The sequence below is a fragment of the Condylura cristata genome, unplaced genomic scaffold (genome assembly GCF_000260355.1).
Source record: "Condylura cristata isolate star-nosed mole 26May11 unplaced genomic scaffold, ConCri1.0 scaffold00032, whole genome shotgun sequence".
NCBI classification, from domain to species: Eukaryota; Metazoa; Chordata; class Mammalia; order Eulipotyphla; family Talpidae; genus Condylura; species Condylura cristata.
The window spans coordinates 2,462,976-2,476,086 of NW_004567133.1; the positions used below are offsets into that span (position 1 = coordinate 2,462,976).

General features: G+C 64.2%; 1 protein-coding gene across 2 annotated transcripts; it reads left to right on the top strand.

The window, feature by feature from the left end:
- The first annotated feature begins 2,938 nt into the window (after positions 1-2,938).
- On the top strand, positions 2,939-12,282 carry SLC29A4 (solute carrier family 29 (equilibrative nucleoside transporter), member 4). Of its 2 annotated transcripts, none has more exons than XM_004691644.2 (10): positions 2,939-3,117; positions 5,613-5,744; positions 5,982-6,095; positions 6,447-6,575; positions 7,412-7,486; positions 8,697-8,941; positions 9,352-9,493; positions 9,598-9,785; positions 10,584-10,824; positions 11,810-12,282. In XM_004691644.2, exons 1-10 carry the CDS (start codon positions 2,946-2,948, stop codon positions 11,947-11,949), a joined length of 1,578 nt encoding a protein of 525 aa, XP_004691701.1. In that variant the 5' UTR covers positions 2,939-2,945; the 3' UTR covers positions 11,950-12,282. The 2 variants fall into 2 exon arrangements, with proteins under 2 accessions (XP_004691701.1, XP_012587257.1); XM_012731803.1 differs by having other exon boundaries at positions 6,484-6,575; positions 7,417-7,486.
- Positions 12,283-13,111: the final 829 nt, after the last annotated feature.

The window sequence follows — 13,111 nt, forward strand, 5'->3', positions numbered from 1 at the left end:
CGCCGGCTGGGCGCAGGGACCTGTCGGAGCCTTTGTCTGCGGCGCGCGCGGCCCCACTCTGAGCTCCGGCCGCCGAGCCGGCTCTGACCGCGGGATCCAGAGACGGGGCGCTCCACCCTAGGGACCCCGGGTCACCCCACCCCGCCCCACTCCCTGTCCTGGGAAGAGAGGCCTCCCACGCCCCACCCCCGCTTGTCGGGCACCCGGACCGGGCCAGACCCCATCAACCCATCTGCCAGCGCAGGACCCAGACCCAGAACCAGGGAAGGGGACAGGAGCTGCCTGGCCAAGGCCATGCTGGGCTTGGCGCCCGCCATCCCCAACAGCCTGAGGGTCTGTCCACCTGAAGTTCCTCTCTGGAGCCCCTGGCTCTTCCCTCCCCGCCCCAGCCAGTATCATCCTAGTTCCGGGGGAAACTGCTGGTGGCGGTGGGGCCTGTGCTCAGGGGTCACCTCCAGTGGCAGGAGCCGTCTGCCCTTTGCCTTGGGTGCAGGTCTGGCAACCAACTTTGTTGCTGATCCGCCTGGGGCCGAGGCGGTGGTGGCCGGGGTGCAGCAGGGCTTTGGGAACCGCAGGAACCAAGACCCTGGGAGGGGTGGGTCCCTCGGCCACCACCCTGCGCCTGGGCCCTTATGTTTTTCTGACCTCCAGGGGTGGCAGAGGGGGTACCCGAGGGTCATGAAACCCACCTTCCTGTGAGCAGAAACCAACTGGGAGAAGTTGGACAGCCGAGAATGCTGACCGGAAAGAGCCACAGAGCACTCATGGGGGGGCGAGGGAGAGTAAGCGCAGGGGCCAGGGCCACCCAGCGCATCCAGCAGGCCAGGAGTTGTGGCCACGGGTAGTGCCAGGCCTGAGGAGGGCTGCAGTCTGACTTTTAAATAGACTTCAGGGTCCCTGCCCACCCTGGCTGGAGTAGAAGCCTGAGGTGGAGATGGAGCACCCCCTGGAGAGAGGTCCACCTGGCCTTGGGAACCAGCACCTCCATAATTCTAGGGGAGCACATAGAGCCACTGTCTACTCAGTCGAAGGTGAAATGGGGGAGCCATAGGTAGCCAGTGGCAGGGACTCCGACAGGAGCTGCATCACCCCCGGACTTGTCCTCTCTGCCTCAGTTGCCTTTCTGAAAAGTGGAGACATGAGCCCTACTTTCGGGACTGCTGAGTGGGGTGCACCCCAGGGCTGCCCAGAGTGGTGCCCAAAGTGGTGGTGGTGTGTGCGATGTTGAGCTATGCTGTGTGCTACCTGCCCTTCCAGGTTAACCTCCCTCCCTCCCCTGACCCTCCATCCCACTTGTGAAGTTCTCTCCTGTCTGCTGGAGGGAGGTGAGGAAGCTGAAGCCCCGAGGCTGGCCTTGAGGCAGGGACTGGTAGCTGGCGGCCAGAGGAGCGTCCTGCGTCTCCTCAGCTGCTCCCAGAGTGGGCACGAGGGCCCGGCAGAATGAGGGAACAGGGACTGCAGGGCACAAGTAGGATTTTTAACCCACGTGCATGTTCTTGCAGTTTAATTAAAGGGGGTTCAGCCCAGGAGGCAGACAAAGCCTCTTCATCGTGCTGTCAGTTCCTGTCTAGGGGCTTTGGGCCAGAGGCTACCCCGGCCGGAGGGGCACATGGGGACAGCGGCTGAGGGTAGCACTGCGGGTCGCAGCCGCCTGCCTCATGACTCAGCCAGAGGGAGCCATGGAGCCAGGCTCTAGGCCAGGCTGGCCTGCGCCCCGCGGCTCGGGAACCTTTGCCGAACACCAGCCAGGGGGTTGGGGTACAGGCGTCCTGGCTGGGCTGTCCTGAGCAGATTGGAGGGAGGAGTGTTACTGGCCTGAATCCCTCCAGGCCACAGGCCCTGTCCCCAGGGAAGGGTGGCGTCCCCCAGCCTACGCACAGCCAGTTGTTCAAGCCAGGTCCTTACTCCCGGTCAGTCCAGCTCCAGAGGTGGCTGGAGGGCCGGGGCTGGGGCTCTCAGGCAGCGCCCGGAGGGGTGACACTGCTCCCCAGCCCTGCCCCTCCTCACCACGCCTGGGAGCCTGTCCTGGGGTCTCCCCAGCGGGCAGGGCAGGATGTCCCCAGCTCCCAGGACAAGCTGGATGCTGGGGAGCCTCTCTATGAAGAGCTATAAAAGGGGGCGCCGTGCCAGGAGGAGTAACCCCATGACTACTCCACACAGCCCTCTGGTGAGGGGTGAGCTGAAGCAGGAGAGCGGAAGGCAGTGAGCTTCAGAGGCGCGTGTCCTTTATTGTAATCAGATAAATGAATAAAGGTCATTAGACAAACAACTGCTGAATGTTTTAGGGGGAAACACTAGACCCTCCCCTCACACACACAAGTCACCTTCAGACTGGAGGTGTCTTTCCGTCACACCTTCCTTCCCCCAATGATAGGGCTAGTGGATTTGACCTGAAGCAGGAGAAACTAAGGCAAGACAGAAGGAAGAACTTCCTGCCACTAAAGGTGGTTGGCTGCTGAATGAAGGGCCATGGTGGCTTAGTGTCCACTGGCTGCGTTTGGTCTGGGCTGCCCTGGCCCGTACTGCCTGTGAGCCCAGCACGGCAGCGGTGGGTGTTCACTTCTAACCCTCCCTTTCCTGGGCTGTAAAATGAATGACCATGGACACCCCCAGGGCTGTGGAGAGCGGGCCAGTGTGAGTGCTGGTGCTGTGTCCGTGTGCTGTCTGTTGCGATTGCTCAAGTCCTTGCCTCCCACCTCTGGAATATTTCTCTGCTCCATTTGCACCTCTCCCAGCCCCTTGCCACCGCCCTCAGGCAGCCCTCCACCCTTGCTCCTCACTGCTCCGGACACAAACCATGCGCTCCACACGGCTGGCCAGTCTTCTCCTGTTTCCAAGTGGTGAAGTGGACAGAGCAGGTGGCCCCCTAGGGTTGCAGTGTTGGGGGTCCCCTCCTTCTGCCTCCTCAGCCTGCTTCCTGCCTTTTCTCCACAGCACAGGCTACCATGGGCACTGTGGGAAGCCAGCGCCTCAAGGAGCCCCACATGGCGGAGACACCCGACAGGAGCGTGGTGATGAGCTTCAGCTTTGACAGTGGTCAGCTGGAGGAGGTGGCAGCAGGGGCCGCTCAGGGCCAGGGCTGTAGGGTCAGGGGCATCCCAGTTTTCACAGACGCTGGTAAGTGAGGGTGCAGGCAAAGTGTATCTCCCCCAAAGCAGAGACTGGCTGTGGGTGCCCCCGGGTGCCCGTGGGGAGGGACAAGCATGGGCCACCGAGCATAGCATAGGCTGCCCACGCTTCGGATGGATTAGAGCTGCCTCTGAGCACAGCCCACTTTCTCAGGGCCCACACCCTGAGGCCTAGTGACCCAGTCGGGGAGCCAGGTGAGGAGGTTCCAGGTGAAGGGCACAGGCCAGTCATGCTCTGTCCCTTGTGTGACACGTGTCACTTAGGTCACTCCCCCTGGCCACAGTCAGTCATGTGGCAATGGCTGTGCTGCTGTGGCCATAGGAATGGATGATGGCCATGTGGCAGGGCAATGAGGAGTCTAACTTGACGGCACTGGTGACTGCAGCTACCTGAATCAAGTTTCAGCCAGAGGAACAGCCAGGAGAGAGATAGTAGATTGACAGAGATAGATACACAGTTGTAGGTATGATCTAGATATATGTGTGTAAGCGGATTTATGGCAGAAAATTGTCTTACTCTAGTAGAGGCTGGAGTCCTTGAAGCAGACAGGAAGGAAAGAAGGAAGAGGCAGCCAGGCTAGAACCTCTAGGCCTGAGCTATGGAGGGTGTCTGTGCTCTGGGGAGCACAAGTCAGCCTCACCTGGTTAGGTCAGGCCCACCCAGGGCCATTTCTCTTTTGATTAACTTAAAGTCAACTAAGCAGGGACTTGACTCTGCCAAACCCCTTCTCAGCAGCACCTGGGTCCATTTGAATATCTGGACACTGTCACACAACCTGCTAAATTGACCTACAAATTTGACCATCACAGTCCACCCCTTATCAACATGACTGTCACACAAGCTCCTTAAGCCACACTTGACCTTCAGATAAAGACACTCCGGGGCTGAGATGGGTAATCCCTTTATGGCCAGTCACACCTCAGCCGTGCTGATCACACCTCTCCTGATACCTGTAGCCTAAATCCTGAGGTGTAAAGTCAGCTATTATAAGCACATCTTCTGATGGATAATGAGGGAATGAGCAAGTGAGTAAAACAGAATAGTTGAGCATATGCACACACATACTCATATCAGAATAAGGAAGAAATACCCATAGCAGCTCATGCTCTCTGTGGCTGGGTGTAGCTGGCATTCGCACACTGTCCTTGGCGCTCTCGTGGCCGTCTGTAAACCCTTCAGCCCTGGCTCCTCAGCAGGTCCTGCAGCCTGGTAGTCCTGCGGGTTTGCATGGCTTCGGCTGTCCATTGACAGTGTGTGTGAGTCCTGAGAGGTGTACAGCGGCCCCCTGTACCCCAGACACGCCTCTTCCACGAGGGGTAGCAACCAAGTCTATCAGCACAGCCAGCACAGCAGCCTCTTCTCGGCTGACGCAGGCATGGGGCACGCAAGTGGCTCTCAGCTCCCAGCTTCTCAGGGTGGATGCTTCCTTCCTGTGGAGCTATGGTCCTGCATCGTCAGGCAGGGAGAGACAGACGTGTCACACTGGTGGGTCCCGAAGGCTCCCCGTGAGTTCCCCGACCCCGTGCTGTGGTGCTGGTATACACGTACCCACCACAGGGGGTCAGCCCCTGTGCTGAACGCTGATGTGTCCAGAGGTCTCAGCCCCACGAGGCCTTGCCACCCAGCTGGCTCTGTAGCTGAGCCTTCAGAGGCCATTCCAGCAGCCTAGCGGCCATCAGTCAGTGGCCAAATCAAGAAGAGGTGGTCTGGCCACACCGTGGAATACCCTTCGGCCTTGAGGAAAGAGAAACGTGGCCTCCTTGCAGTAAAACAGGGGCTTGAAGGAATTAACAAAATAATCAGAATGACAAAAACCATTTCTATGTACTTGTTTGATAAAGTAAAATACAGAAACAGTGGGCCTCAGGAAGCGCTGTGAGGATGGGGGAAGGGGTGAGGTTACAGATGTCAAGCCCCTGCCTGGGTGGCCATGAGGTGGTATTCAGTGACCGTGGTGTCTGGGTGGCGGGCCAGGGCCTTGGTGTCTGCAGCAGCTGTGACTGCAATGACTGGGGCATCCGTGGCCGTGGTGATAGTGGCTGTGATGCAGGCTGACCACGGCTTGAGTCTGCAGGTGAAAGCAGTGGCTGTGACAGTGACGATGATCAGCATGATGCAGTGGGTGGCCACCCTCTGTGGGGGTGGATAGACACGGTGATGCTCATGATGTGGCGGCAGCAGTTATGGGACACAAGAAAGTGGCTTTGGTGGCGGTAGCCATGAAGTCTGGCCACTTTTGATTAAATCCTGGTCCTAGTGGCAGAGGCATCTGTGGCTGTTGTGAACAGAGATCACAGTCATGATGGATTTGGTGGCAGTGGCCACAGTGAGCAGGGGCGTGGGAGGGTAGGCTGCCGTGACTGTGGTCTGGGTGGCAGTGGCCACGCTGGTGGACACTGGCAGCCCGTGGCTGGGTGGTGCCACAGCCCTGGTTCCATGGCCTGGCCCGGGCTTGCCCACGTCTCACCTGTGTCTGGCTGCAGCGGCCGAGGAGCCGGTGCCCGACGACCGCTACCACGCCATCTACTTCGCGATGCTGCTGGCGGGCGTGGGGTTCCTGCTGCCCTACAACAGCTTCATCACCGATGTGGACTACCTGCACCACAAGTACCCAGGTGGGTCCCCTCGGCCACCCCTGCCCTCACAGGCTGCCCCACTGCCCCCAGATACAGCCACAGCAAGACCTGACTCGGGAACTGTTGCATTCAAGTCCTGGCTCAGTGCAACTCAGGGGCAGCTGCCGACCCGTCCTGGCCGGCAGCCGCCTAGGCAGAGCCAGGAGGCAGCGCCCGACCAGAGGGGCGCCTGGCTGGGGCGCCCCGCTGAGCGGCTGCTGGCCCCCTCCGCGGCAGGGACCTCGATCGTGTTCGACATGAGCCTCACCTACATCTTGGTGGCGCTGGCGGCTGTGCTCCTGAACAACGCGCTGGTGGAGAGACTGAGCCTGCACACCAGGATCACGGCGGGTAGGCACCGCACCCAGCGCGCCTCCCCTCGCCCCCACAGTGGGCACACCTGCTCGGAAGCCCAGGAGGCCGGCGTGCCCGCTGCACACCAAAACCCACCGCCGGGGGCCGCGTGCCCGCGCAGCCGCCCGGGCCAGGCTCCTCCCCCAGCCCCGCGTGCTCTGCATGGCCCAGGCCGCTCCGTGGCCTCGCCAGCCTCGGCCTGCCCACGCGGCCCCCCAGGAGGCCTTCTGGCGTCCCTTGCGAGCCTTGGAAGCGTCCCCGTGTTAAGGGACAGGGTGGGGACAGACCTCGGACCCAGGGTCGGAGGAGCCCTCAGACCGCCCCTCATACCCGCCGCCTCTCCCCCAGGCTACCTCTTAGCCTTGGGGCCCCTCCTCTTCATCAGCGTCTGCGATGTGTGGCTGCAGCTCTTCTCTCGAGACCAGGCTTACGCCATCAACCTGGCTGCCGTGGGCACCGTGGCCTTCGGCTGCACAGGTAGGGACGGGGCAGGGTTGGGGGTTGGGCTGCCCATGCCCCCAGCCCCGCTTCTGCTGAAGGCGTCTTACGTAGGGTGAGCTGGTCTCAGCGCTGGCACGTACCAACGAGCGTGCTGAACGCGCTTGCCCCTCAACCCCGCGAGCTGCTGTGGGCATCCGGCACATGCCGCCCCGCACCAGCCCGGCTGTGCATTGTCCAGCAGCCGAGGCCGCCCTCTGTGACCCTGTCACGGTGAGAGCAGGAGCGCCCTCGACGCGCGACTGACCCCTGCGCTGCTGTCTTGACAGCAGCCTCTGGAGCACTCTCCTTCGGCCCCAGGTCCGCCCAGGCCGCGCCGAGGTAGCCGTCCCGTCGTCAGTGTCTTCTGACCTGGGATGGCCCCGGCGTGACACTGGAAAGGCCCAGGCCCATTGCTTCGGCCACGGCTTCCAGGAAGAAATATTCGTATGTGTGACCCAAAACCCATGTGTGTGCTTAGAAATAAAGCCAAGGCTCCACGCAGGGATACTCTCCAGCTAGACAGTGAATTCAGGTCTGTTCTGTTCTATTAAAATCAAAAATACAAATGCTGGCAGGGCAAGACTCCCGGGACGCCCCGGGGTCCACGCAGGCCCTCGCCGTCGGCCCAGCCGGTCACTTCTGCATCTCCACGGGTGGCAGCCAGGCCGGGCGCCCCGGCTCGCCTGTTGCCACCGTGCCTGCAAGGCGATGCACCCCCGCCACCAGCAGTGTTAGGGTCCCCGCACCCCCACCTACAGGACACTCGACCCTGCTGCCAGGCAGTAAGCGTGTCTCATGGTCGCGCCCTGTTTTCTCTCTCTCTCTCTCTCAAGTGCAGCAATCCAGCTTCTATGGGTACACGGGGATGCTGCCCAAGAGGTACACTCAGGGGGTGATGACTGGAGAGAGTGAGTATCTGCACACCCCCAAGATGGGCGCGGGCGCCCCTGCGTCTAGAAGCCTCTTCCTGGAGAAAGGCCCCAGCTGTGGGACCCACATGCAGGCAGGCTCCTGGGCTCTGGGCACGCTGGCTGGGACACTGGGGGTGGGCGGGCAGGAGGGGCTGGCAGTGCTGGCAGCAGGTGTGCGGAGCGCGGCCCTTCTGGTGCGGGGCGCTGGCGGTGGGCCTGGCGCGCCCGGGCGTGGTGCTGGCTGTGTGCAGCGTGGGCACGTGAGTAGGCGGGCAGGGGGCCGCACTCAGGAGCGGGGCCCCGTGTGAGCACCGGACTCTGGGCGAGCCCCGGGCCCACGAGGCGCCCTCTGCCGCCCAGGCGCAGCTTCTGGCGCCCCCCCAAGCCCGCCTCGCCTGCCCCCGCCGGCCCTGGCCCCCACCCGGGCCTTTGGGCTTGCCCCCGGTGCGGGCTTCCAGCCGCCTCCTGCCCTCCCTGCCACCGCCCTGCGCAGGGCAGCACCACCCTTGGGCCTGCCGCCCACATCAGGGGTCCCCATGCTTCCTTCCCTGCCTGGACTAGGCCTGGGCGCGGCCTGCGTGGCTCTGCTCCCCACTTCTCCCTCTTTGGGGTATTTGACGCCATCTACACTTCAGTGAAGTTGACCAGGCACCCCAGGAACTCTACGCCTCACGCCGGGGGGCCTGGCTCCCGAAAGGCTCTAGCTGGCCATTACTTCCGCCGCTGGCATATTTTTTTCATGGAGACGAGGGAGATTGGACCAGAATGATGCCAACACTCATGGTCTGTGAACCAGGGCGCCAAGAGGGTCTGCTCAGAGCCCAGCCCACCCGAGGGTGGCTCACGGTGGCCGTGACTCACCCCCACCCAGTGGCTCAGGGTCACACTCAGACACACCCCCACCTGCCTCGACCCCGGCCCTCCCCCTCCCCTGTGACCTCTCACCCCACTCATAGGGTTCTGCTCACTTCCTTTCAGTTGTACACAGGGCTCCTCAGACATGAGTGCACAGGGGTGCCCGCTGCCCCTCCCCTAGACCCTGCCCCCCCACACCTGCACACCTGCAGGAACCCTGAGATTAGAGCGCCTTCACCCCTCGCCTGCACCACTCACAGCTGGCGTGTTTCTGGGACTGGTGTGTGGAGGCGGTGCAGGGGCCCTGGGGAGCCCAGTGCTGGCCCGGGCCCAGGCCGCTCCCTGCCCCCAGGCACTGCCGGCGTGATGATCTCGCTGAGCCGCATCCTCACCAAGCTGCTGCTGCCCGACGAGCGCGCCAGCACGCTCATCTTCTTCCTGGTGTCCGTGGGCCTGGAGCTGCTGTGCTTCCTGCTGCACCTGGTGGTGCGGCGCAGCCGCTTCGTTCGTTACCACACGGCGAGGCCCCGAGACCGCCAGGGCCGCCGGGCCGGCTACCGAGTGCACCACGACGTCGCTGCCGGGGACGTCCACTTTGTAAGTCCACGATGCCCCGGGCACGGTGCCACCAAGTCTCCCAGCTGTGGCCACCCTGCGCCGCAGTGTCACGCTCTCCATCCTTCTGTTATCTGAGCCCCCGCCTGGCGGTGACCGCCCGCCGCGGTCACCTGCAGGCCCTGCGCGGCCCGCGGCCGTCCTGGGAGCTGGAGCGCCCTCTGGTGGCGGCAGGGCGCTCCGCGAGGGGCCGTGGAGGCCAGAGCGTGGCCGCGGGGCAGCGCAGGGCGGGGCGGGGCCAGAGGGGTGGACACCCTGCCCAAGGGGCAGGGACCCCTCGGCGTCCCTGTCAGTGAAAGGGGGCCGGCGTGATCCCACAGAGGCGGGGGAGGGCCCGCGGCGGCGGCGCCTGGTCTCCAGCCAAGCCTCATCCCGGTCTGTCCCGCCGCCAGGAGCACCACGGCTCCAGCCTGGCCAACGGCGGGTCCCCGAAGGACAGCCCAGCGCACGAGGTGGCCAGTGGCGGCGGCCGGGCCTACACGCGTTTCGACGTGCCGACGCCGAGAGTCAAACGGAGCTGGCCCTCCTTTCGAGGTGGGCGGGCGGGCGGCCCCGCCACCCCACGGGGCCCGTTCTGGCTGCGCTCGTGGGTGGGTTCAGGGTCCCCTGGGACGCTGACCGCCGCCCGCCGCCCACAGCCCTGCTGCTGCACCGCTACGTGGTGGCGCGCGTCATCTGGGCCGACATGCTGTCCATCGCGGTGACCTACTTCATCACGCTGTGCCTGTTCCCGGGTCTGGAGTCCGAGATCCGCCACTGCGTGCTTGGCGAGTGGCTGCCCATCCTCATCATGGCCGTGTTCAACCTCTCGGACTTCGTGGGCAAGGTGGGCCCCCCTGCCCCCGCTCCCCCTCACCCAGGGCCTAGAGGGAGGTGATGCCCACCGCCTGCAATGCCCCCCACCCTCCCGCCAGCCCCAGCCCCCTCCGGGAGCTGCAGAGAGCAGAGCACGTTTGGAGCTGAGCATGGTGCCGCTCCCGGGCCGGGAGGGTGGCGGGGAGGGTGCACCCGGCGGCTCTGGTGTGTCAGCTGTGTGCCTGAGATAAGCTTCTCTTCCACCTGGGACAGGTGCTGCCGCAGGAACCTCCCCCTCCCCCCAGGAGGTGGAGTCACCCAGAAATGTCTCATAGGGGTCTGCAGGACCCTGTGGGCTCAGGGCAGGTTGGGGGTGAGGGTTGGCGAAGCATCCAAGTTACCCTTTCTGGGACTGGCCTGACATGGCCACCTTTCAGGGAATGCCAAGTGCAGGGCTCAGAGAAGGGAAGTCGTTTGTCTGAGGTCACACAGCCGAGCTGTGCGTCTGCTTAGTGGGTTCAGATCCTAGTCTGGCTACTTCCTGCTGTCCGCTGTGTGGTTGGGCCTGACCCTCTGGCCTCGGAGTCTCCAGGAGGGTCAGGGACCCCCCTCCCCACCCCCACTGTGGAGGAGACCTGGGGGTTGCTGGAGAGCACGTGAAGTGTAGAGGGTCTGGGCACACGGAGTGGCCTGTGTGTTAACGGTGAGGGTCTGGGGAGGAGAGTCCAGGGACAGCCTGAGGGGAGCCCTTGGGCGGGTGTGGGAGGCCGCAGTGGAGAAGTGAGGGGCGCTGTGGGGAAGCAAGGCTCACATGCCTGGCCCCCCGCAGATCCTGGCGGCCCTGCCCGTGGACTGGCGGGGCACCCACCTGCTGGCCTGCTCCTGCCTGCGCGTGGTCTTCATCCCCCTCTTCATCCTCTGCGTCTACCCGAGCGGCACGCCTGCCCTCCGCCACCCGGCCTGGCCCTGTGTCTTCTCCCTGCTCATGGGCATCAGCAATGGCTACTTCGGCAGTGTGCCCATGATCCTGGCGGCGGGCAAAGTGAGCCCCAAGCAGCGGGAGCTGGCAGGTAAGGCTCCATGCGGCCAGCGCCTCGCTCGCCCTGGGGACATCTTGGGTCGCCGCCCGGCAAGCTGACCCCTTCAAGACTGTCAGTGCCCCGCTGCCAGGCCCACCTGGCGAGAAGGCAGGTCCGGGTCCCAGGACAAGTGGACGCAAGCTCAGGGGCTGCGGGCGGGGCCGGGCTTCCCGTCACTGGGCCTCCGCTCACCCGCGTGCTGGTCTCAGCACCGGGACCCTGAGGTAGTCAGTACTCCCTCTGCTTCTGGGGCTGACAGTCAGAACTCACGGGCCGTAGCAAAAGATGTGGCATGTGGCCACGGGGAAAGGAGATGGGCCGTCTGGGTGCAGAGCAGCCAGGAAGGCCTCCGAGAGGCAGCGACTTTGGAGCAGAGCCCGGAGAAGCAGTGAGGGAGAGGAAACAGCTCTGCACAGAGGCAGAGCATGAGCAAAAGCCCTGGGGCAGGAGCTGGGGGGCAGGAGGGACGCTGAGGGGAGGGTCACAGGATGAGACTGTTAAGGCCACCTCTGGCTGGGCGCCGGCAGCCCGGGAGAGTGCAGCTGGAAGGCACCAGAGCCTGCCTCTGTGGACGGTGCCACGGGACCAGCAGGCAGACTAGGAGACGAGGTGCTCTGGTGCGAGGAAAGGAGGGGGCCGAGGGTGTCCCAGCGTGTGGGCCGCTGCTCAGGTGAGCGGGGTGGACTGCTGTCGACCGAGAGGGGGGCGCGCAGGAGAGGAGAGGGGCCGATACTCCACACAGCGGGGTCAGGGAGCCTGTCAGACATCGAGTTACTGCACGAGGAAGCAGTTGGCGGTGGGTGACTGGAAGCAAGCAGGCAAGGCCTGGGTGACCGGTGGGTCCACTGTCCTCAGACTCCCTTTCCACCCCTTCACCAAGTGGCGGCCGGGCGCGTCGGCCTGGAGCCGGCTGCCCGGTCCTCCAGGACCGCTCGCTGCCCGGCTCTCACTAGCTCCGGCCCCATCTCGTCCGCAGGGAACACCATGACCGTGTCCTACATGACGGGGCTGACGCTGGGCTCTGCTGTGGCTTACTTCACCTACAGCCTCACCCGGGAGGCCCACCACAGCTGCTTCCACACCTCCGCCAATGCTTCCTTCCCCGGCGGGCTCTGAGCCAGGTGTGGCCCGGCCCTGCCCAGGAGGGGCCCGGTGGCCGGAGGCCCCTTCCCACCCCTGACTGCAGTGCCTGTAGGGGCCCGGCCTCCTCCCAGTGGCCCGGCTCTGGGCCCAGCCGCCCGTCACTCGAGTCCCAGGGTCCCGCGAAGTTCCCGGAGGCCTGGATGGACCTGTCGCCACGGCCAGGGTCCCGCCAGCACTGTGCTCTGCATCTCGTCCCCCCCACCCCCACCCTCCATCTGTGTCTGGGGGCCCAGCTCTAGCCAGGCCAGAGCTCTGTGGGGGCCGCTCACAGCCCTTCCCACCTAGCAGAGCACTCCTGGTAGCCCCCACCCCAGGTCTGCCGGAGGGCCACATGGCCCTCCTCACATGGCTCCTATCAGGGTGCGACCTCACCCAGCCCCCCTTCACCGGGGGCTCATGAACCCGAGTCCTCAGTTCTCCCCACTCCAGTTCTTAAACTTCTTCCGCTCCCCCATCTGCCTGACTCAGCAAGACGACAGTCTGGGATCCCGGCGCCCTCGCCGTCTCGCTGACGTCAGCACTTGGCCTCAGCCGTGGTCTCCGACCAGCGAGGCCCAAGGAAAGCCATGAGTCCTTGCCAAGCCGAGGTTCCCACCCCGACTGGACCCGCCAGAGCTCCAGGCTGGCCTGGCACCACGCCAGGGAGGTTCCGGAGCAGCCTGTCACAGGGCGCCTCTGGAGGATGCGGCCGGCACACTGGGCCACCCACAGCACAGCTGTGGCCACGCGCCCCCTGTGCCTGCCCACCGTTGTCCACTAACTGTACCGCACTGGCCATTAAAAAGATGCAGAGAAACTGCCCCACTGTGGCCTCCACGGAGTGTCTGGGTGGGCTGCCTGGCCCGTGGGAGGGGGTCGGGGTCCCGGCCCACCCACATAGCTGGGGCCTCACCTCATACTCCCCAGCTGGGCAGTGTCCCTGCCTGCACCCAGCCCGCAGTTCCTAGGGGGTGGGCAGGGATAGACAGGTAGCAGGAGGGCCCCCCACATGCAGCAGGCCCCGGATGAGGGTGTGTGAGGGGTGGGGCTGGAAGCATTTGGGATCTAAGTGGCGGCCTGGTGCCATTGTGGCTCTCAGGACAGTCAGAAGAATGACTCCATCCTGCCCATTTGAAGCAGGAGAAAACAAAAGGCA